Source organism: Branchiostoma floridae, chromosome 6 (assembly GCF_000003815.2).
Source record: "Branchiostoma floridae strain S238N-H82 chromosome 6, Bfl_VNyyK, whole genome shotgun sequence".
Lineage (NCBI taxonomy): Eukaryota > Metazoa > Chordata > Leptocardii > Amphioxiformes > Branchiostomatidae > Branchiostoma > Branchiostoma floridae.
The window spans coordinates 7,627,828-7,649,405 of record NC_049984.1 but is presented as its reverse complement, the minus strand read 5'-3'; the positions used below and the strand labels follow the sequence as shown (position 1 = coordinate 7,649,405).

General features: G+C 40.6%; 3 protein-coding genes across 7 annotated transcripts in view; 1 reads left to right on the top strand and 2 right to left on the bottom strand.

Annotated features, from left to right (window-relative positions):
- LOC118417031 (membrane-bound transcription factor site-1 protease-like) overlaps window positions 1–6,153 on the top strand; it is a 99,353-nt gene extending 93,200 nt beyond the window's left edge. For all 5 annotated transcript variants that reach the window (XM_035822377.1, XM_035822382.1, XM_035822380.1 and 2 more), the window contains 8 exons: window positions 298–413; window positions 814–970; window positions 1,511–1,635; window positions 1,970–2,047; window positions 2,701–2,841; window positions 3,206–3,328; window positions 3,828–3,951; window positions 4,400–6,153. In XM_035822377.1, coding sequence (XP_035678270.1) covers window positions 298–413; window positions 814–970; window positions 1,511–1,635; window positions 1,970–2,047; window positions 2,701–2,841; window positions 3,206–3,328; window positions 3,828–3,951; window positions 4,400–4,706 — 1,171 coding nt within the window. In that variant the 3' untranslated portion in view covers window positions 4,707–6,153. The remainder of the gene's footprint in view (window positions 1–297; window positions 414–813; window positions 971–1,510; window positions 1,636–1,969; window positions 2,048–2,700; window positions 2,842–3,205; window positions 3,329–3,827; window positions 3,952–4,399) is intronic.
- On the bottom strand, window positions 5,958–13,923 carry LOC118417034 (von Willebrand factor-like). The gene is made up of 5 exons (XM_035822389.1): window positions 13,418–13,923; window positions 9,410–9,648; window positions 8,794–8,953; window positions 8,211–8,381; window positions 5,958–7,602 (listed from the first exon to the last, which is right to left on the bottom strand). Exons 2-5 carry the CDS (start codon window positions 9,638–9,640, stop codon window positions 7,484–7,486), a joined length of 681 nt encoding a protein of 226 aa, XP_035678282.1. The 5' UTR covers window positions 9,641–9,648; window positions 13,418–13,923; the 3' UTR covers window positions 5,958–7,483.
- Window positions 13,924–14,710: 787 nt separating this feature from the next.
- On the bottom strand, window positions 14,711–21,351 carry LOC118417113 (sialin-like). The gene is made up of 10 exons (XM_035822514.1): window positions 21,290–21,351; window positions 20,397–20,684; window positions 19,788–20,018; window positions 19,310–19,397; window positions 18,682–18,768; window positions 18,122–18,246; window positions 17,391–17,540; window positions 16,819–16,948; window positions 15,764–16,005; window positions 14,711–15,298 (listed from the first exon to the last, which is right to left on the bottom strand). Exons 1-10 carry the CDS (start codon window positions 21,305–21,307, stop codon window positions 15,071–15,073), a joined length of 1,587 nt encoding a protein of 528 aa, XP_035678407.1. The 5' UTR covers window positions 21,308–21,351; the 3' UTR covers window positions 14,711–15,070.
- Between the last annotated feature and the right edge of the window lie 227 nt (window positions 21,352–21,578).

The following is a 21,578-nucleotide window of genomic DNA, read 5'->3' as shown; positions in this document are numbered from 1 at the left end:
GGCCGGTGTGGGAACCAATGTAAGAATTCGGAGGGGCGAGTAAGAACAGAAAGAAACAAACATGCCGACACCTGGGCTCGAACCCATGTCGGCAGATTACAAATCCAACGTGCAAACCACAACACCAAAAGCTCTAGAGCCATTTGCTTGGTCAATTTGGCAGCGCTTAAACCCCACTGTTACAGCATTGGCAGGAATGGGCCAATCACAGAAGATCATTGTTTTATTTAGTAGTATGAACAGGAATCAGCCAATCATAGAACACCACATAGTCATTAACGTGATGTGACCTTGCAGGAATGGTGATCACCCCCACACAAACTTCAAGGACACGTACCAACACCTGCGGAATGCTGGGTACTACGTGGAGATCCTGGGGGCTCCGCTCACATGTTTTGATGCCAATCAATATGGTAACTACTCATAATTACTATCCTCCTGCTCATAAACTGTTTGAAAACTGCAAGCAGTATTAAATGCTCTTTCCAATATGGTTTATCATTTAAAAATCTAAAAGCAGAATTTCAACATTGAATGTATTATCTTCAAAATATGACACAAACCATGGCTTTTTTTTTTCAATTAAGTTTTGTCTCCATTGCCAGATTGTAGTTTTTACATCAAATGTGCATATACTGTTTTCTTAGATTCATCTATTGCAAGTGTAGCCTGGATACCATCCTATTTCTACTGGGGCTCCTTAAACTCGCTGCCCTAAAAAAATATGTATATATATTTTTAGTGTTACTTCTAGTCTAAAAGATATTCACTGGGATTTTCATTCACTAAAGAGGAATTTTCCTTGTCTTTCAGGAACCCTACTCATAGTTGACAGTGAGGAAGAGTTTTTCCCGGAGGAAATCTCCAAGTTGAAGAGAGACATAGACAACGGGCTGTCGGTGATCGTCATCGCTGACTGGTACAACGTCTCCGTCATGAAGAAGGTCAAATTCTACGATGAGAACACAAGGTGAGGAGTTGTGCAGCAATGCCACCTTTGAGATTGTAGTGGAAATGCAGCTATGTTTATTGAAAGAACAAGATGTTGAAGATGTTAATGTTGACAGGCATTGGAGGGAAATGGCCACAATGTACATTCACCAGTATTTCTGTATTGGACAATGATATCATTAATTACTTATTGGTTTTATTTTACAATATGATATGCCTTCATACTGAATAAAATTAAAAAGCAAATTATTGATTACATCTTCTACTATATGACCTTCCTCATCTATTGCAACCTTGACCAACAACAAACAAGTGGCCCTGACTCCGAAATACTTCATCCCCATTTCACACGTTGCTTACAGCCACTCAGATAACTTGAGATGCATGATCAGAGGTTTTCGTCTTATGCCCATCCTTGCCAAGCTACACAAGAGCTTTCCATGGTCAATGGTATCAAACTCGTGTGAAAAGCCACATGAGCGTCCTTCTTGTGGTTGCTATTCACAGCATCATGCCATGCCAACACGTTGTCAATGTTTCTTTGAATCCTGTTCTGCAGGCAATGGTGGATGCCGGACACAGGAGGGGCTAATGTACCTGCTCTAAATGACCTGATGTACCCCTGGAACATGGCCTTCAGTGACCAGGTCTACGAGGGAGACTTTACACTGGGCGATCACGACAGTGAGTTATACAGTGTACATCTGTATTCATCAGCATTTACATGTACAGTGTAGCACTGTACATCTGTTATTCGTCAGCCTGTATAGAGCATATTGAGCGGACAAAAAACTTCAAATTTCATAGATAAAGTACAAATTTCTTATGCATATCGAGTTTTATTGTCTTTTAAATCTAGCATTATATTCCAATTCAGTTTTACACAAGTCCAATTTTGGAAAGGAGCCTTATCCTGACAATTTTTGTCAACAGGGAAATTGACTTGGACTTTCCCAATTAAGACTAAAATACGTTGCCAGAATTAGACTGGAATCTTGTCTTGTTTCTCTGTCCCCAGTGTATTATGCATCAGGATCCAGTATTGCAAAATTCCCTGAAGACGGAATTATGATTACACAGACTCTGAAGGACCAAGGTGAGCTTCTTATTACTGTTAAAGGGGAAATGTTTGTGGGGGGTTTATATTTGCAGTTTTTGCGTCGGACTATTGACAGAAAGGTTGAAACTGGTAAAATTGATCTGTCATCTGATTGTACCTCTATTATTAATTATTTAAAATCTACTGTGATAACTCCATCTGCAAAATCAAATCCATACCAACTCAAAGCCCTTTATGTTACACTACAGTGTTAAGACTTTTCATTTCAATGCATTAAAATCCAACACCCCTTCCTTAAAGTAGTGCAATATAATCCATGGACAGCTGGTCAGCAGTCCCTGACGAATTACCCTTTATGGGAAGGAGAGATCAAGGGAATTTATTTATTCATTATCATTCCTCAAAAGTACATAGGCAGGGGGAGCTATACAAGCCTCCCTGAATTGGGTACAATATGTACAATAATTTTACTAAACAGCCATAGTCGAAACGTTAAACATACACGCTATGTGCTATGCAGAATTGTCATACAGTCTGAGGGCACAGTGCACGAAGGACTGCTTCAGTCTTTTCGAGGGAAGTGGAGGGTCACTAACATCTGTAATGGCTAGGGCGATGACATTTTAAAAAATTAACAAAAACTCACAGAGGTATGAGATCTTCAATTTCTTGTTCTTCTTTATTATTAGGTAATGAGGTTCTGAAGCAAGAGTCCCAGACCGTGGACACAGTGCCCATCCTGGGGCTGTACCAGATGACAGGGGAGGAGGCAGGCAGGGTGGCACTGTATGGGGACTCCAACTGTCTGGACAACAGCCATCTGCAGAAAGGTAAACTCAGAACAGAACCTGCAGGCTCCCTCCTTAGGTGTTGCCAAAAAAAAGCTGAAGAAACATCTACAGAAGGTTAAAAAAAATAAGTGTAAATAGAGTCAAAGATTGCTCAAAAAGACTGAAGAAGAACTCATCTACAGAAAGGTTAACTCATGGCAAAACAGAAACCACATCTACCTCTGAGGTGTAGCAAAAAATGTTGAAGAAAATGGCATTGAAGAAAGAGGAGCTCCTGTTGATAGCCTGATCTCACTGATAAACTGGCAGTTTTTGTGTTACATACTGTAAATAAATAAACCATTCATTCATTCATTCATTCATTCAAGTTTGAAATTAACACTGCTTCCCTTGCCCTGCCCAGACTGTTTCTGGCTGCTGGACGCCCTCCTACAGTACACATCTCACAACCACATGCCTCCAGTGTTCGAGCAACAAGGATCTCCTCTCTCTATCATGAATGTGGAGTTACCAGAAAGAATGGAAGGTAGGTGTTGCATCCTTCTATATGTATGTTAAGTATGTGTTCAAGTTTGGTGTTGTGTGATGACCGAGTATTGCAAGGTTACCCCTTACTCTCATATCATTCTTTTTTATAATGTACATGTAAATTTGTACCTATACCTCAATCTCTGTATCTGTGTCGTTCCAATTGTAGGATTTGGGCAGCAATGTAAAATTATTCAGTCACTGACACTTACACACTTCTTTGCATTATTGTTTCATATTTCCAGCTTTTCATGGGCCCATATTTTGGGCACCAATTAACACATGGTATCCAGGTGTTACACAAAAAAATTTCTAGTACATGTTCATACAACACAGTGATTTTGCTTATTCATTCACAAAATATCATTATGGTTGACTCCACTTACTACATGTATGAATAGAAACTATGACTAGAAAATTAATTTTATACATGTCATGAATGTCTGTTCTCAGCTTGTAATGTAAGACAATGATGACAATGGTATTGCTCTCCCCAGGTAACCACCTTGCCAGGTACTCCAAGGTGCTGGAATCCAGTCTGGCTGGCCAGACACGTCCCTTACCTGCCTGTCCGCACCTGTCCTGGGCTAAAGGGGAACCCCTCAACAAATCAGCACCTTCGTAAGTCTTACAGCCTGTTCTGCAAGTACCACAGGACTTGAACCTTCATCCTCATCGAAGGTCTTTGTGTCATTCTCTCTATCTTTCTCTTACTGTTTTTCTCTAAATCTGTCTCTTTCTCTCTTTCTCCCCCTCTCTCTGTTTCTATCTTTCTTTCTTTCTTTGGATATGTTTCATAGCCAGGAATAGCCAGGAGATTCAAACATTTCAACACCAAGGACAATCCCATTAAATATCAATCAGGGTTCATATTCTTCACGTAATGGTATGGTAATGGTAAAAGGGATATGTATTTGAAAAGAGGTGTAAGAAAAGGATTGCCATCATAAGTTAAGTATAGATTGATTCTCACTTGATGTCTTGACAGAATCATTAAACTGATATAGCAAACATATTTAGAAGCTTGATCATTCAAGTCTTTTTTAAACATTTTTTTTTCTGTCCACAGAAATCTTTACATGCACCAAAAGCTGTTGTCGATAGACCTGATGGAACCGCCGGTACCAAACGTTGTTCGGCGCCAGCCTGGCATACAGCACATTGTGTCAGATGGCGTGGGGTGGGACATCCAACCCGGCGTGCCCAGCCACCCGCACAACTCTATACAATCCATGCCAGTCTTCGCACTGGCGGGGTTGACTCTAGTAGTAGTATTTTTTGCTGTACATATACATAAAAGTAGATCAAAGCCAAAGAGAAGAAAACCCAGGTTAAAACGACCCACGTTTATCAACATAGTTAAACCTGTAGTGTAGGGTAAACATATTTTGTACATAGGCTTTAGTTTTTTAGACATTGCTTGGAAGGTTGTGGTTATGGTCTGTTTATATTTGAGGACGTGTATTATTGTTATTTTGACTCGCTGTTCTTTGCCCGGGAGCATACACCTACAGAATAAATGATATACTGGTAGATACTGCCTCTACATTTCAACTGTGTTGGTCCAGATATATGTACATGTGTGCTATTAAAGTCCAAACATTGGGTTGAATATTTGATATCTGATCTTGATATCAGTGGTACTTTATTTAAGCCTTTTTTTAGGTATGAATGTTATTTATTATTATTTGAACATTGAATGTTCCTCACGTTAGCCCTCTATGTTTGTTTTCTTAGTGTCATCATTAATGAACAAAAACTTACCAAATTTTTTCTGCTTTTGCCTGAAACCAAAACAATGAAAATTCTTTCCGTCTCCAACAAAATTCACAAGTTCTTTTTTCCCAGATATTCCTTGAAGTTATAATCTGCATGGTGTATTAATTTTTTTCTTTTGACTGGTTCATTTCCTTTGTAGAAGTTGCCTGTAGGAGTAGAAGTTACCTGTAGAAGTAGAAGTAACCAGCATACAGACACTTTTTCCCAAGGAAAAACATGTGTCACTACCTCCCCAATCCCTTCAAACTTGTAAAATTCCTTGAGTCATGAAAGTTGCAAATACTTCTATGTTCAAGAATTGTGAGATAAATTTTTGTTAAGAAAACTAGAGAATTTTGTGTAAATATTGTACATACCCATGGGAATGGTAGCTTGCAATGGTCACTGCATAAAAGCTTGTACAGTTGGCAGTCTTACTTAAGAGGGCTTCATTGTTATTTCTTCCATTATTATTTAAAGACAGAAATGTGGTTAGGACCAAGTTTGCTGTACTTCGGCTGTACTTCGGCTGTACTAAAGCTGCTTCATACTCTGGCTTTATTTTCTTCCAGCATTTGTCAATATTCGGTAATTTGTGTTGTTTTTTTCTCGTACAATTTTCAGCAAGGCTGAGACAGAACTGATTGTTAGCAGGGCGACATTTTCTGTTCATACTCCATAGTACAATCTCTTCTCTTGCTCTGTAATTAGCAACACATATGACACATGCACAATGTCCTATGATGAACATACTCAATTTGCTGTCATTAAATTATCCATATCAGAATGTGACTGGGCTCTAAGCTGGACAGGCACACAGAGAACTTTTAACAACTGTTTACAGTAATATCTAACCAAGGAAATATTTCTGCAGCAACATTTGCTCTAGTTTCACTGTCTTTTTAAACCTGATACCAGGAAGCATCTAGATACAGACCAAAAATATAATGCAATTGATGCCACTTCTGTCACCTGACTGCTTTTAAGTCTGCAGAGGTCTGTCATACAGGTATCTGTACAGCATTATGTCATGTCAAGTCAATGGAATAAATTTTTCCACTATTTGAGAACTGCAAGCTTGTGCTCCTTTCTTCAACATGCCATTCAGTGCACAGTGTTGTACAAGAAATTTTGTAAAAAAAATTGGGGCCCATTTAACATTTACACATCACACAGAAAATGAAAATAAGTCATATTTTTGTGCCACGTTTGCCTGTTTAATGTATAAAAAGAATGGTATAAAAATGGGTATAAGTTTAAGCGTAGAAAAGTATATACTGAGTAAGTAATGTGTATCAGATAAATACAAACTTCAGTAACAATACAATTTCCAGAAAGATAAATGTACTATTATGGCAATCTTTAACTATGTTTTCTGGCACATTAAATGTGCCAATCACATTACTGAACATTAGTTGTTAAAACTTTCATTCAAAAGGTAGAGTAACGGCTCAAAATTGGTCAGAGGTGCATTTCTAATAGTAATACCTTTTTAACTAACCTTTTGTACCTCTCTCAAAAAAGCTTTGAATGTGCATATGCATAATACTGTATCTTTTTATCCAAACCATATAAAAATTAAAAATTGGAATGTGCATGTAATGTTTCGTGTGTATAGTGATGTGACTTAGAATGCCACATGAATATACTTGTAATACTGGTAAAAACTGTGATATACATAGTAACACGTATCAGCTAGCCTACATGTACATAACAGAATTTCATTTCAATTTTGGGATTTAAAAAAAAGAAAGGGATAAACATATAACAGGTTTTATATTTAGATGTATGGTCAAGGGACTGGTAAGCCTTAATGGTGTATACAGATTAAACTTGCTGGAAGAGGTAAAGAACTTCTGACCTTAATTCCCTCCTCAACCCCTGAAGACGTGATAGCACATGCATCAGATCGAGCAGAGGTTTATTCATACAATTGATGGTTCAAACATCTACTTACATGGTAAAATGTCACAAGCATTGTACTGTAGTCGCCTCCTTCCCAGATTTCTGGAGTGGTGGAGTTTATTATTCAGGGGGAGTGCTGATTTGTGATTTTCAACTTGGGCTATCAAAATATTCTCTATGCCAGGAAAATGAGTGAACCCAGTTGGGAAACTCCCCTTTTGCAGCACAGAACCTTAGCCCATGTTGAAAATCGCAAATTAGCACTCCCAAAAAAACATAAACCCTGCCACTTCAGAAGTCTGAGAAGGAGGCCTAGGCTTGTACTGTAGAAGGTTCCAGAATGGATAGGGCAGTTAGGCTGGAAATAATGCCTAGTGGGGATGTAGCATGGCAGTGGTAGGTCAGTACAAAAGCCACCAATTGTGCGGCTGTCTTTCATCGTGTTCCAGCATGTTCCCAGTCCGAACTGCGTGCTGGCATAAGATGATGTTCAACGGCCGGCTTGCAGGATGTACAGGTGGGTTTCAGGCGGATCTGACACGATTTTCAGCAACTCCTCTTTATCAATGGGTGAGTCGATGGCTATCCCAGTGGCAAAGAGTTCCACTCCTGTCGGAAAAAAAGATATGATGAAAAGAAGGCAACATTTTCGAGGAAATTCAGGACGTTTTCACCTAGTAATTGCCTTTTGTAAAGCCACTCGCACCTAATACTTTACCTTTAATAGGCTGTAAAACTTGGTAGAAATTACTAAAAACTCTACTCTACTTCACTCTTGTTATTTTCTTCCGCCTGCAAGCGCCAAAACGTGTGAATGCCTGATAAAATCATCTGTTGATTTTCTAATCGGTCCAACATCCGGTCCACCTAACTTTTTCAGGTCCGGTTTTTCTGGACTGGTCCAATAAGAAAACCGGTTTTATACCGGTACGCTGTACCGATACCCAGCCCTATGCGTAACTGTTCTTGACAATATCAATTTCTTCTTGTGTATTTTTGTGTTAAAGATCTAATATAGCTATTTAAAGGCATATTAGGACCACATTAACAAGTATGCGAACATAGTTAGGTACTTCATAGTTGTTTCCATTCAACCCTCAATGGCGCATGGCAAGAAGAATCCACCAGCAAGATCAATATGTTTGCACTACGGGAAACATCAAGAAACTAAAACCAATTGTTTTAACCTCGGGTTGAACCTAAAATATTTTTCTCACCGTTGTTGAGCAGTTCTGCTGCTTGGTGTTGTACCTCCTTGGGGTCGTCACTGGGCCCGGTTGTCATGAGGAACACGAGCTGGTGCGCGTCCTCCCGCGATCCCCGCTCCTGGTGGAAAACCTTTTCTTTGGCTAAACCCAGAGCCTGGCCCATCATTCTGCCTGGATTCCCTGGGATGAAAACAAACAATTGCCACACTTGTTAAAGTAGCTCGATGTAAAGAAATTACCAGAAATTGACCCTAAGAGTGCTCTTGAGATTCATTTTGGGAACAAGACGAGATACTCTAATGTCCAAGCAGATCCGTAGGTAGCTACCGGAGGAAGCCAATGCGCACTCCTAGGACGGTTACACTCCTCGCCAGCATCGGATACTAAAATCATCTTACGCTACCGTATCATAGGAGGATCTGCTTGGAGATTATAGCTAACGTTACTTCTTCGTCTGTTTGTTCTGTTAGGGAGCAAATTGAACCGAGAAGGGATAAAAGAAGCCAACTTCCTTAATAGAATCAAATCTTTCTGCTCCTCACTACCAGTAGTCATCATGTGCTGTTGTTCTTTTTTTTTTTTTGGTTCTTACCTGTGTATTTGGCGTTTCCAATGGCGTTTATTATCTCCTCCTTGTCATACATGTCGTACAGATGGAAGAACACGCGAGTCTCGGCCTTGTCTGAGAACATGATCATGGCGACCCGCACGTTGTCCTTGTCGATGGCGGCGGGGAAATTGCGCACTGTCGTCTGAAAAAGACGTCATACTATTATTATACCGAGGAACATAACATATAGTTGAGAGTGATTCGTTAGCTTATTTCAGATTGTCTCTATTCTGGAAGAATACCCTCTGGCAAATTGTGACTTAGGGTTAAGAAATTGCTGAGTTTTCTGTATGATATATCATCAATATCAATATAAGATATGATTAATTATACGATATATGACGTGATATGGTATGAAATCATTGAGATTGAGTTCAAGAGTGGAGTTTTAAGACAAATCGCGTCTTTCTCGTCAAAGCTTAAGCTTAAGAATTCTGATTGTTGCACGTCAATAGTCTTTTTTCGTTTTATCAATAAACAGTAAAGGGACAAATGTATTCATTCATTTATTTATTTATATCTATCATATGCTTAGCACGTATAAACTATACATCAGGTTTAGACCACGGGAAAGTTAGAGCACGTTGTCTCTCCTCACCTTCATGCTCCGTTTGAATCTGTGGAACTGTCTCTGTCCGACGCCATCACTGCTGTCCACGATGAACAACAGGTCCATCTTCACCGGGTCCTGGACCGTGGGTTCCTTGATGGTAGAACCCTGGATGGTGACGTCTTGGATGGTTGGACCCTGGATCGGAGCTGCGTCCGCCAGCAGGGATGTCATAACGCAAACACAAACACACAGGTACATCATCCTCAGGCGAGCCATGTCGTAAACTGAAAAGGAGAATAAAAGTTTCCATGTTTGGTTAAACTGGATCATTGAAGATAATGTGTAAACTTTCTGGTCTAAGTTCCCAGCGAACCCGTCGCGCTTTGATGTGTAAGAGGTCGACTGCTGAACGACCAAAGGTGTACAGATCGCTCAACGACTTCCATAGGTAAAGAACGCTTTGTTATATTTGTTTTCTTGTCTTTAAAATGATAGTTTTACACCAGTGCTGTTCTTACTCTCGAATAACGAGGGACTTCGCGATTTTAAGCATCAACTAATGCCGGGAAAGGGACTTTGTCGCTGAGGTAATAACTCTAAATAAAGTTAATAACCTTCCACAGCAAACTCCCTTTTACGGCAAATTCCCTTTCCCTGCATTTAAAAAGAACCTTAGCCAACGCTGAAACACCCCCATCCCATAAAAACCTGCCCTGCTAAAAGCCTGCGAAGGTAACCTTGTCCAGCCTTGTTCGCTTTTGTCCGCTCCCGAAGGTCGATAGACCTTAGACTAAGGACTGGCAGAAGTGACTTATCTATCATGAAGAGACAAATACCCTGACGCTAAGTTTAGCCTGACAGTGATTAGAGGCACCGATAATGCATTTAACAACATGGTAACTTTTGTTCACGCAGGGAACACGTGGCGGACTTTGCGCGCCAACAACGCTGTTGATTGGCTCGTGTTTTGGCGGGAAGACACAGCACATATCTGTCCTCTTTTCTATTGACACGAGAGGTCGATCGACCGGTCATCAACTCTGGACTCCGGACTCAGAATCTCTCAGAGGAGTCTTTATATAACATTCTTTAAACGATGTTACCTGTGGTATTCTTAACCTTTCGTCTATAATTGGCACGTCAAACTCTCAAAATAGAGACACACGTTACACAAGTGTCTTCACTCTTCAGCACAGTTTTCCAATGGGTCTTTCAAACGCACACATGCCTTTTATGTCTTTGAGAATAATGCTGTTTCTAGTACATGTAACGTCATATGTTACCCGTTGTTATGAAGTCCGTTGTTATTAGATAAAAGTTTACAATTAGAATTTTGGCATAGACGATATTGTCGGTTTATTCCTGAAGTAAGGAAAATTGGCGTTCTGTCTTTCTTAATTTTTTTTTCTGCCAGACGGTGTCGTGATTGACTGGGGCATAAACGTTGAAGGGTTCATCTGAAGCACTATATTTTGTAAAAAAAAATATCTATTTATGTTGAGTACTAAACTGCAATAAACTGCAAAATCGTGTCGTTCAAATCTCTGATAAGACGACTTGGTTGTATCCTTGATCTCACGTGATTTGGCGTGGCGGCACGTGATGTTGAGTCGACGGTTTGAGCTTTGCTAGGGCTGAAAAACAGACGTTTGTTTACAACTGTTCACGCCACCAGGTGACCAACGGGCAGCGTAAACATCACGTGTTTAGGAACAACAACTTATGAAACACTTTCATAGAGGTGAAAAGGTCACACGCTTTTGCGATATATAAAAAAAATGCAAGCTTGGCAAAAATATCAGGTCATGTCGACCTGTAGCACACTGTGGGACAAATGTAATTCCTGATTATTTTTCTTTAAAAATATTTTTAAGATAAATTTACTAGCCTCAATATATTTTCTTAGCATCAGAAGGGCAGATAGTTTGTAATGCTGTGTGATATAGGCAAAACTCTTGGTTGTCATGATTTTTAGGTGTGGAAGGAAACAGGCTGAGTAAACAGGTCAAGGCAATCACAGGGCCGAGGGAAATCTTGCCAAAGAATGGGTGTGTCCGCGGGTGTGTCCGTGGGCTCGACAATGAGCTGAACAACACTTTGTTTCCCAGACTAGATGTAGCTCTACATGGAACGTCTTTTTAAAGTTTGAATTGAAGGTAAACATTTTCTAACGACTTGTTGTCTGCGAGGAGGTTGAAAAAGCTTCCTTGTTGTCTGTAAATCTCTGTCTTTCCCTTCGTCGGATAAGAATTCGTTTTATTTGGCAATGAAGTACGTTAAGTGTAGTATATTGTATTAAGGTATTTCACCATTACATATACATGTACATCCTGTTGATATGTTTTGGCCAGGTCAAAAACCTGTCAATATGCAAATGACTTCGACTTGAGTTCCGTCCAAGGCCAGCCAGTAAGTCGAATAGTAGGTTATCAACCCCCTGCTACCTTCTACCAAGTCGAATTTGTGTGTTGTTTGTTCACGCAACTTTTAGTATCCCGTGTATATGGCACAAGGCAACAAGACATGTAGTAACTTTGGGTTGTCTGAGTACAGAAAAAAACATAGTAACGAAAGTCAAAGGTATGAGTCACTCACATCCGAATAACTACCAGGATATTGCCACAAGATCTATATGTTTGACACCGTTCGGTCTTTGATGATTAGTTAGCCACTCTTTCCAATATTTAGGGTGCGTCCCAAACACCAGGTAAATGTGACTCAATGTATACATGTTGTAAACGAGGTAAATTGCACCCCCATAAAGATTTCTTTATTTTGGACCCACATCAATCGAAAGTGCCGCTAAATATGTGTATTTATGAGTCATCTGAGTTATTTACAGCCACGAAACACATAACATACCCTGCATAATGTGGGAAAAGTAAACACTTAGCTATCGCCTAAAACTGTATCAGTTCACACTGATGCGATTATATGGATGATATCCTCTGGGCACTCCAAAACTGATGTAAGCGTGAAAAAAAGGAAAAACGTTGCCTTGATTATGAATTCTAAGTGACTGTATTCACAGAACATGGTATAATACCCGTACACAAGGGGGTTAAAAAGGGAACAACTGTTTAACCTCCTTGGTATACCAAACCGTATAATTTGTATCATTGTCCTTTCTCATTTTCCATGGTTTTCATTTTCTTCTTTACCTTCTGAAGACATCGCACATTAGAACAAATTCGACGACATTTTTTTCCATTCACGGTACGTATCTGCCCACTTTGCTGCTTCTTAGAACAATTTACAGTCACGGAATCTTTGTGGGGAGGGAAACGGACAACATTGGTGCACGCGTGGATTTCATCCGTTTAATCAAGTCAGTTTGGCCTTAATAATACGTGGGTGACAATAAAACACTCAAGGTTAAGGTCCCTTACGCAAAGCACTTGACATCACTGTTATGCTGTAAAAACGTTTCCTCGCAACGTCGCCCCATATTCAAGAGGCGCGACTACGGCGCATTTTGCTCGGACAAAGCCTTACCTAGCTTCACTTCAGTTGAAGACTCTCTCCCAATGCTTTCTTTAACGTTGCCATTTTCGTTTTACATTTTATTTCTGATTACATCCTCACTAGTTTGTGATAAGAAAACGGTAACTTGAAGAAAACCGTCGAAGGGAGACTGCAACAAAGGCTTAGCCATACAAGCGGGCCTTTAGGGTGGAAAACGCGCTGCATTGGCAACATACATGGCAAAAGAAGGAAGCTATGTGCGGAGGCGCTCCGCTTCAGAAAATAATTCTTTCGTAGCCATGCGCGCGGTCTAAATCCAGAACACCGTAACTCTGCAACTGTAACACTAAACAAGTTGACGAAAGATACGAAGGAAGGAATCACAGAAAATCGCCCTGAACTGCTGTCCACTGAAACAAGAGGCATGCCACGTGATGGACTCTTACAATTAGCGCCTTACAACATATCCTAACATTACAGTCAAAAAACAACCAACCATAAAACGGACAACTTTTTGAAAGAAAAAAAAATGTTCTACTTTGTAACTTTTTGTCATTTTTTCAAAGTGTGAAAAGAGTTGCTACTCACCTAATGTCAAAGTCAGACAGCTACAATTCTAACGGTGATAACTTTGCTGTGTCCTAGGTTGACTCCGGGTCCCCAGAACGCCTAACAGTGATTTCCTATATATCCTCTGAAACTGCGAAAGGGCTACCAGGCACCTTAAAAGGCTAAATGATAACTTAAGGAGTCATGTGGTGAGAAAGAGACAGACGTCTTCGATGACGCATTCCTTGTCACACTCTCGGCAGGATGTTACGCACTTCTGGAGACGGCCCCCGCGCAGCTGTATTTGTACCCGGGCCGGTAGCTACACAACCTGGGACTCAGACTCGGCAGGAGGTGTTTATAGAAGTCTGTCATCATTGGATGTTTCACTGTTGCCGGTTTGCCAAAGATACAAGATGACGACGCGAGAAAGAGGGACAGCTAGTACTGAAGAAATAGCGGATTGAATCTACGTCTCAACTTCCTCATCGAAGTTCATCATCTCCAGAGCACAAGAGGCAGAAGTACTCACCATTTAACAAATGTCCCATCCGCTGTGTGGAGTCTGATTTTTAGGTTAACGCCCCGGCGACCACTGCTCTCTTGCGATTGGCCAACAGCCTGTAAATATTTGCATGCGAGCCACCGTAAAAGTTGTGATGCACTTCCTTTTGATGTCGCCGACACTTGAATCACTTTATGTTCCACCTTATTGCCCTATGCCCAAGAATGATGACGTCACAAATCTAACATGACGTTTACCATCAACAAGTATAATTAAAACAATCTCTTTGCGTCTGATAGAACTTAATTGCATCCAAAGTTAGCAATCTATATACGTAATTATGTTAGGTTAAGTGGTACAAAGAGCAAACGCGATCTAATCACTGCACTATTGAACAACCCCCCACGACGATGCCCACGTATCTTATGAGCCTGATAACACAACAGGTTTGGTCGCTTGTCTGGAAATGTTGTGATGCTTTGCAAAACGGATGCACGCACTCACTAGGAAGGCAACATGTCCGAGCGAGCGAACGTGACTTGTTTCATTCCCGCGCTGTTCCCACATGAAAAACCTGACTCTTCCAAATCACGCCCTTGCAAAAATGGAACATACAAAAAATAAACCTGCTAAAATGACTACTAAATGATGGTGAAAATTGTCTTTATCGACTCTGCATATTAATTCGTAGTTACGATATAAAACCTGCTCTTCAACAAGATGTCTTTAGTGTCACTGGCGAAAGATAACGGATGTTATCTGAAACGTCTGTTTCCAAAATCATATCTTGTTGCTTGAATAATTGCTATTTGGGGTAACTATTTGGCGTAGTTTACAGCTTCGTTGTAGAGCCACCGACAAATATGTGCATTGGCTTTTGAACTAATAAAGAAACAGTTTTTGGGCGTAACTCGTGAGCATTTGCTTTTTATACCATGATTAATCTGTGTTTGCCCGATCCCGATAGTATGTAATGTGCCAAAATCTTGACCATACTTGTAGCCTCAATAGCAGGCTCTCTGGGGCCTTTTTTTTGGCTCACAATACACTTTTGCTGGCCATTTCTTTTTGTACTGGGTCGCTGATTGCCGGCCTTCGCTGATCTATTGGCCCCACTTGAAGTTTTGTATATCAACGATACAAAGAAGGCAATATAGCAGCTAAGGCACCGATGGCCACTTTTCATTTCAAACTGTAGATTCGTAAAGAAACACAGCCTCAACGTCTGTCCTTTCACTCCCTCCGCCGACGTCACTCATCAAGTTGTCCCGTGCTGGCTGGGACAAGTTGTCTCCATCCGGGTCCTGAGCCCAGGAAACCGGATCGGTCCGGAGGAACAGTAGAGCCATGACGGATCCGGAAACGGAGATGGCGGCGCCGATGTAGAACACTTTCAGCCAGGCTGCTATTGTTTGCTGTTGGATAATATGATATAGATTCAGACATAGACATTAAATGTGCAAAATGAAGAAGACCATTTCTATTTTTTTAATAGTTTTTTCGACTGAACAATATCACGACTGAAAGCTTCTGATACAGTGAGCTTCTCTGCGAAATCGGATTACACCTGTACCTATTTTCCAGCTTTAACTTAAGATAGATACTTTTAGCTTTTAGAAATAAAAAATCAAGATAATGTTTGATTCGAAATTAAGATAATTTCAATTTCATCATCATTATCATTTAATTTTAGTTTAAAATCAAGATAGTTTTTAATTTAAAATTAAGATAATTTTAAATTTTCACATTATCAATTTTGATACGATAGCATTTTGTCACTGGGCACAAATTCACATGTTTGTTGATTCCAATGGGATTTCCAAGTCCGGTCATGGTCATATTCATTCTGTCTCCCTTTCTACAACGTAGAGCAGACTCACATTCCCATCGGTAAGAACCCCCACCACCAGAGGCACGATGAATCCTGTGCAGTTTGATACACAGTTGCTGACTCCAAACGCCACGCCAGAGAATCCCAACGTGAGGTCGGTGTAGCTGGGATAGAACCCCGGTACCATCAACCCTCTCATGGCCATGGCCAGGCACAGGAGGGCGATAGCTGCTGTAGCATCGCATCTCACGTGTCCAACAACAACTAGGCAGGCGGCAACACCAACCAGACCTGTCGAGTCACATTATAAATTCCCAGTTATTCTTGTAACTGTTAGTGTCAAGAGATCAGCCAACACAGAAGTTCACTTTTTGGAAATGGTTGTCGATGGAACTAGGAAATAATGGGTGGCTTGAAAATGCAAGGGGACGAGTTTTAACAGCATGTTTCTTAAAAAAAGCGAGAACAGCGACAGCAGGTAAAGTCGCATCTTTACTGCTTGTTGAAATTATGATTAATGATGTAAAGTTTGAAAATATTAGCATGAAACTTTACCTGTGTTGGCACAATCATCATCATCATCATCGGTCGACGTGATCAAATGTAGACATGTTCGCACATGTCTACACACGACGGGGTTATACCGCCCCTTACGGGGTGACATACCCTTTCGTAGGCTAATTACAAGACGGGGATGCGCCAGGTTGGCACAATACGTATTTTTTTTTACTTATTTTAATATAAATCATTGCAGTCTTTCTTTATAGAACATAAATGGCCGATCGCCTCGGTCAGGTCACTCTATACTGAACGATGCAATTACATGTAGATGACGTTTTAGTTGTGTCTGGAATATTCTTAAACTTCGCTTACTTCAACGTGAAAGTTCTTGCACTGGCAGTATCAAGATCTTTAGAAAGATCAACACAAAGTTCTCTCACCATGTTCTTCATCATCTTGTCCGTGATCAGAAAATATGTGTCCCCTGACCCATTCACTCACCTTGAGTCAGCATTTTGTGAATCACACTACCCGACGAACACTTAGGGTATGGTCGATCTGGTAAAGAGTATTTCTTTCTGTTGAGATGATAATTTTCCTCACCTAAAACACATGCCTTTCTAATGTTGACCTTTCTAAAACGTGATTGCTTGATGAGCGCATCGATCGTGAGACTTGACAGAATCCTCGTCGCCATCAGAGCCAGGTACGGCACCGCAGACAAACCACCATTCTGAGAGATGTACAGAAAAGCAGTCTATGATAATATGTTAAAACAAGACCATGCACACCATTTAAACTAGTTGCATCTTATCACAGGTAGATGTATTACACAACGTGATTGGCACAAATATTTCTGAGCTACAATATAATGGTAAAATACGTTCTTTTGAACCGCTCAGAGGTGTACATAGTGACATGTTCGGTTCCAATAACCAGCGAATAAACCACCGAGCGTAGCGAGAGCAGGCCATCAAAACCATGCAACCACAACTGTTGTTCCCGTGATCAATATCAAATACGGACTTGTGAACATCCAGAACTGTTTAAAATTTTCAATAGACAGATCAAAGGTTCAGAATACAGTTCAATGTTCAAGAGCAGTCCCATATTCATGGAGGGTGAACGTGTTAGTGTGAGGTAGTGACATTACACGATAAGAAAGTACTACGTACCGCATTAATGTCAAAGTTGAGTATTGTGTCCATGTACAAAGGTAGGCAGATAAGTATCATGTAAAATCCCCAGCTATCCGTACAGTGGATATAGATCAGTACCCACAGGTGTAGTGACGACAACATCTTCAACCATGGAATGTCTCTCCCCTTGCAAAACAAGATACGCATTTTCGTTAGAATCAGATATGTGACGATGTTAGATAGGTAGCAGAGTATACTTTTACAGGGAGGGGTCGCTAGTTCCTCCCCTGCTTGATGCACTTCCTCGAACACGGGAACCGTGACCATTTCGAACACGAGAACCCTTCCGAAAGACGGCTGCTGCCCAAACCGAGATGTCCTGACCCCGGGACTTGAACCTGGGTCTCTATTTGAAACCAGGAGCTAGCTACCAGATGAGCCACACGGACGTCTCATTTTGACAATAGCTCTGTGCTAAGTCTGCGCCTTCCATCATTGCGTGGAGAGATGTTACATGGCTTCAGGTCTCTGTTGTAAGAGCCAAACCTATATGTACTTGTTTGGATCCCGCGATGTAAATCTGACCATACACGGCCATACGGTACACCATTCCATCGTTCACAGGTCTTTTCTGCTCTAACCAGCATGGAGTGGACGATGTTATCTCAGGAAATGTTTTCTTTGGCAGGAAAAGAAGTAAGAGGTACAAAGATAATAATACAATCTAACCACATTTCAAGCTAAGCAAGTATGCGTGTAAGGCTCACCTTTTTCGTGTCCTCTAAATTGAACTCGATATATGTTCTTTCGGCCACAGATATGGTTGGATGTTCGGCAGGCGAGTCAAATGCTAATAAACACCACAAACAGCAAAACGCCAAACCGACAGCACCTAGACAACAAAGATCAATGTCTGGCATGATATGGGAATCAGAACATGCGAATATCGCAAATTTAGGAATAACATAAGGTAATGGTTTATATGATCTGTGCATTTAATAGTAAGCATGGGTCATAAAACGCAAAAACCTGACAAGTAAGACCTGATAATTGGCATTAGGACTACAAGTACATGCTTAAGTATGATAATATACAATACATAAACGTGGATGCACAATTGGCTCAAATCCGTTTAATACACTGCCCTTATCAAAAGCTAGATATTCCAATCTGACAAAACGGAAAAAAAATCATAGCTATTATGTCAATCATACTTTAATTTGTTTTGTTCCTTATATTGTCTTCAACACGGTAACTTTTGCAACACACGGAGTATGTTGTTTTACAAAGTTTAGCGGATGCTCAATGAGGTATCAACTTGACCTACCAGTGATGTACAGGGTTACTGCCCATCCACACTGCACAATGAGATACGCTGTTAAAGAGAAACCGATAAAGACTCCAAAAGTTTCCCCTGGATAAAAGAAAGAAATGTTACATCAACGTTACTGTATCGTAAGTAACTGTACCTTTGAAATATCATCTTCTTGTACAGATATTTTGAGAATAACAGAGACTACTGTGATATGTAGTGTCTTATTTGCTGGTGTCAACACTTTTGGTCAATAAGAAAGCAGTATATGTGTTTGCTAATCTACAGCTTACAATACATGGCAACCATGAATATGTACGCCACAGCCGACGTCTTGGTGACTGTCTATTGCCTTCTTCTGGGCAGTGCGGACTAGTTTTGTTCCACACTGCATGTACCTGAATGACAATAACGTTTGGGACCGCATACCGTAGTATGACATGATACTTCGCGATCACGTTTGGGACGGCATTGTTAGCAGCGACGCCTAGCTGCAGTGCGATGTAAAACCAGTTACTATTGCCCTGAGGAAGGTGACAGACGGTCACCGAACATCGTCTCTGATGCCTTTTCTTTACAATGTAAGGCTAGACATTTATATTATCTATAGACATTTATATCGATTGTCTACTTGTCACTTTACCAAGAGAGGCTATGGTGAGAAGACTGCTTCTCTCCGCTGGAGGAGCCCATCTGGACAGCATGCCAAACGTGCTTGGGTATACAACACCCTGGGAAGAAGAAATGATATGTATTTATCACCATCGTAATAAGGTTGACTTGTGTTTTTGATGGCGTTGATGATGGCATGGAATTTGTCAACATACAGTTTCCAGGTTTCACTAGTGTTTGGTAACGCTATGTAGATTTTGGATAATACGTGGTGATTGACATAACTAGTAGGTGCTATGTCCCTTTTTCACTGGGACAATGAAATTTTTCGCTCTTTGGTCTATCTAACGTAACATGTACTTATCTACAGGTCAACTGAATTCTGTTACGTTTTCTGTTTCATGTGCTGAAGACTATATTATTCGTCCGTTACACCTCTTTCTGTGTTCAATAGTGTGATAAACAACTTTTCCGTTTCGCGAGAGTAACGTACATCTTGTACTTAGTACCTGCACAAAGCCAACAAGGACCCGTACGACAAACAGCCACCATTCTCCGGAAAATGCGGCTACTGGTGTGAACAGAGTTAGGACGGAGGAGAGCAGCATGCTCAGCCCGAGAACTTTCTTCCCGCCAAACCTGGCCTCCAGGAACCCTCCCATCACCTGACTGAAGACATGACCGTAGGAGTAGGCGCCGAGGATGCGACCTTGGGTAATGGGGTCCCAGGAAAACTTGTCCTGAAAATAATTGTTTTTAAAATTAGTAATGAGTGTGATGAATACAAGAAAGAAAGAAAAATGAAGATGATGATACCGATATTGTCTCCCATAACGATAATGGTGATGGTGATGATGGTCATAATGCAATAAGAAAGCTTCTGTTCAGAAATAATTGCTTTAGAAATATAACTTACAAATGTATTTGAATATTTGCATATTTTACATTCCCAAAATAGAAAACATTTGTTCATGATTGGTATGGCGTCTTGAATTATACAAGATAACCACTTTGGAAACATTGATTCCTAGACTGATGAGTATGATGCATATATAGGGATAGAGGCTTCAATTTGCAATAATGGGCAAATCAAAATGACATCAACAACAACAACTTACCTGAGTTGTATGTGCTGTAGAATTTTCCTGCCACTCTAAGTTTGTCTCATTGTACCCTTTAGATCCTAACAAAGTAGCCGCCATGCTTTCGTGTACTTCTGTGTATTTATCGTGTGACGTGTTAACGTAACACTCATGCTCGCCCGAGCTGTTGTCTATGTGTTTGGGGGAATATTTCACCATGGCAACAACGATGATGCTGAAGTTTGAACGCAGGGTGAAGAAGTGGGTGATGACTCCCATAAGAAGGATAGTCAAAGAGTACCGGGTTGGAATACAACAGGTCACCTGAGGGCATAGGGTATGTTAATCAGACTATAATTGTTTACAATAGACATTTACGGATACGTCTCTAAAGTGTTTACAAATGTGCACCGTGTATAGTAAGGATTTGCCAAGTTGGCACTGAATAATGGTAGAACCATTTGTGACTTTGCAACATACCCTACTTGATATCAGATGATCGGATTTTCATGTACCAATGTCCTCCAGTTACTGTAACCACTATATGCTACAAGCCATAACAATGGTGGGCATCGGAATTTAGCCGGTCGAAATAGTTTAACGTCAATGTTATATTTTGTACTTTGTGTAATAGTTGTTGCCATACATTGTACCATGTACAAGTGTCGTGCAATAAAGTTCTCATATTTCTCATATCTTAAACCTCACTCACTCAGAGCGAAAGTTGCCGCGGATCTTTACAATCCCACGAAACACTAATGTTTATTCCCTTCAGGAACACGTACTGTAGTTTTTGGCTGGCTAACCATTGTGTGTTATCCGTCGGTTTGGCTAAATGTCTACCTGTTTCCAGTAACATGATGGAACCTATTAGAGGCTAACAAACCTCCATAGTTTGGGACAAATTGTGGAAAGAATCGCGCACTTACGTCCAGGGAACACCCCATTTTTCTCTCCAGACTCTTGCGTCACAGCCAAGAGCAAAGTCCATCGCAAAGGTTAAACAGAAGTCAAAGTCTACTTCTATGACAATTGTAACAAGTACAATATAAGGATATGCGTTGTATAAGACTACTGGCTAGCTGCATTAATCTAGCACAATCTATACGATTCTAAGCTACATGTGTGTACGTGGGTAGTGTTGAGTGGGTAATGTTGCACTCGCCTGTCACATGACAGTGACGTTAACGTATCTGCATTGATATAATTTTTTGTCGT

Bases quoted from the DNA above. Each gene is read 5' to 3' on its own strand.
- LOC118417034 (XM_035822389.1), bottom strand. From the start codon at position 9,640: ATGGCTCGCCTGAGGATGATGTACCTGTGTGTTTGTGTTTGCGTTATG. The intron at 8,954-9,409 runs GTGAGGAGAGAC...CGTCTTTTTCAG, and splicing joins GATTCAAACGGAGCATGAAG to ACGACAGTGCGCAATTTCCC. The intron at 7,603-8,210 runs GTGAGAAAAATA...TTTTTCCGACAG, and splicing joins AGCAGAACTGCTCAACAACG to GAGTGGAACTCTTTGCCACT.
- LOC118417113 (XM_035822514.1), bottom strand. The intron at 20,019-20,396 runs GTAAGTTGTTGT...AATTATTTTCAG, and splicing joins CTACAGCACATACAACTCAG to GACAAGTTTTCCTGGGACCC. The intron at 15,299-15,763 runs GTGAGTCTGCTC...ATTATCCAACAG, and splicing joins GGGTTCTTACCGATGGGAAT to CAAACAATAGCAGCCTGGCT.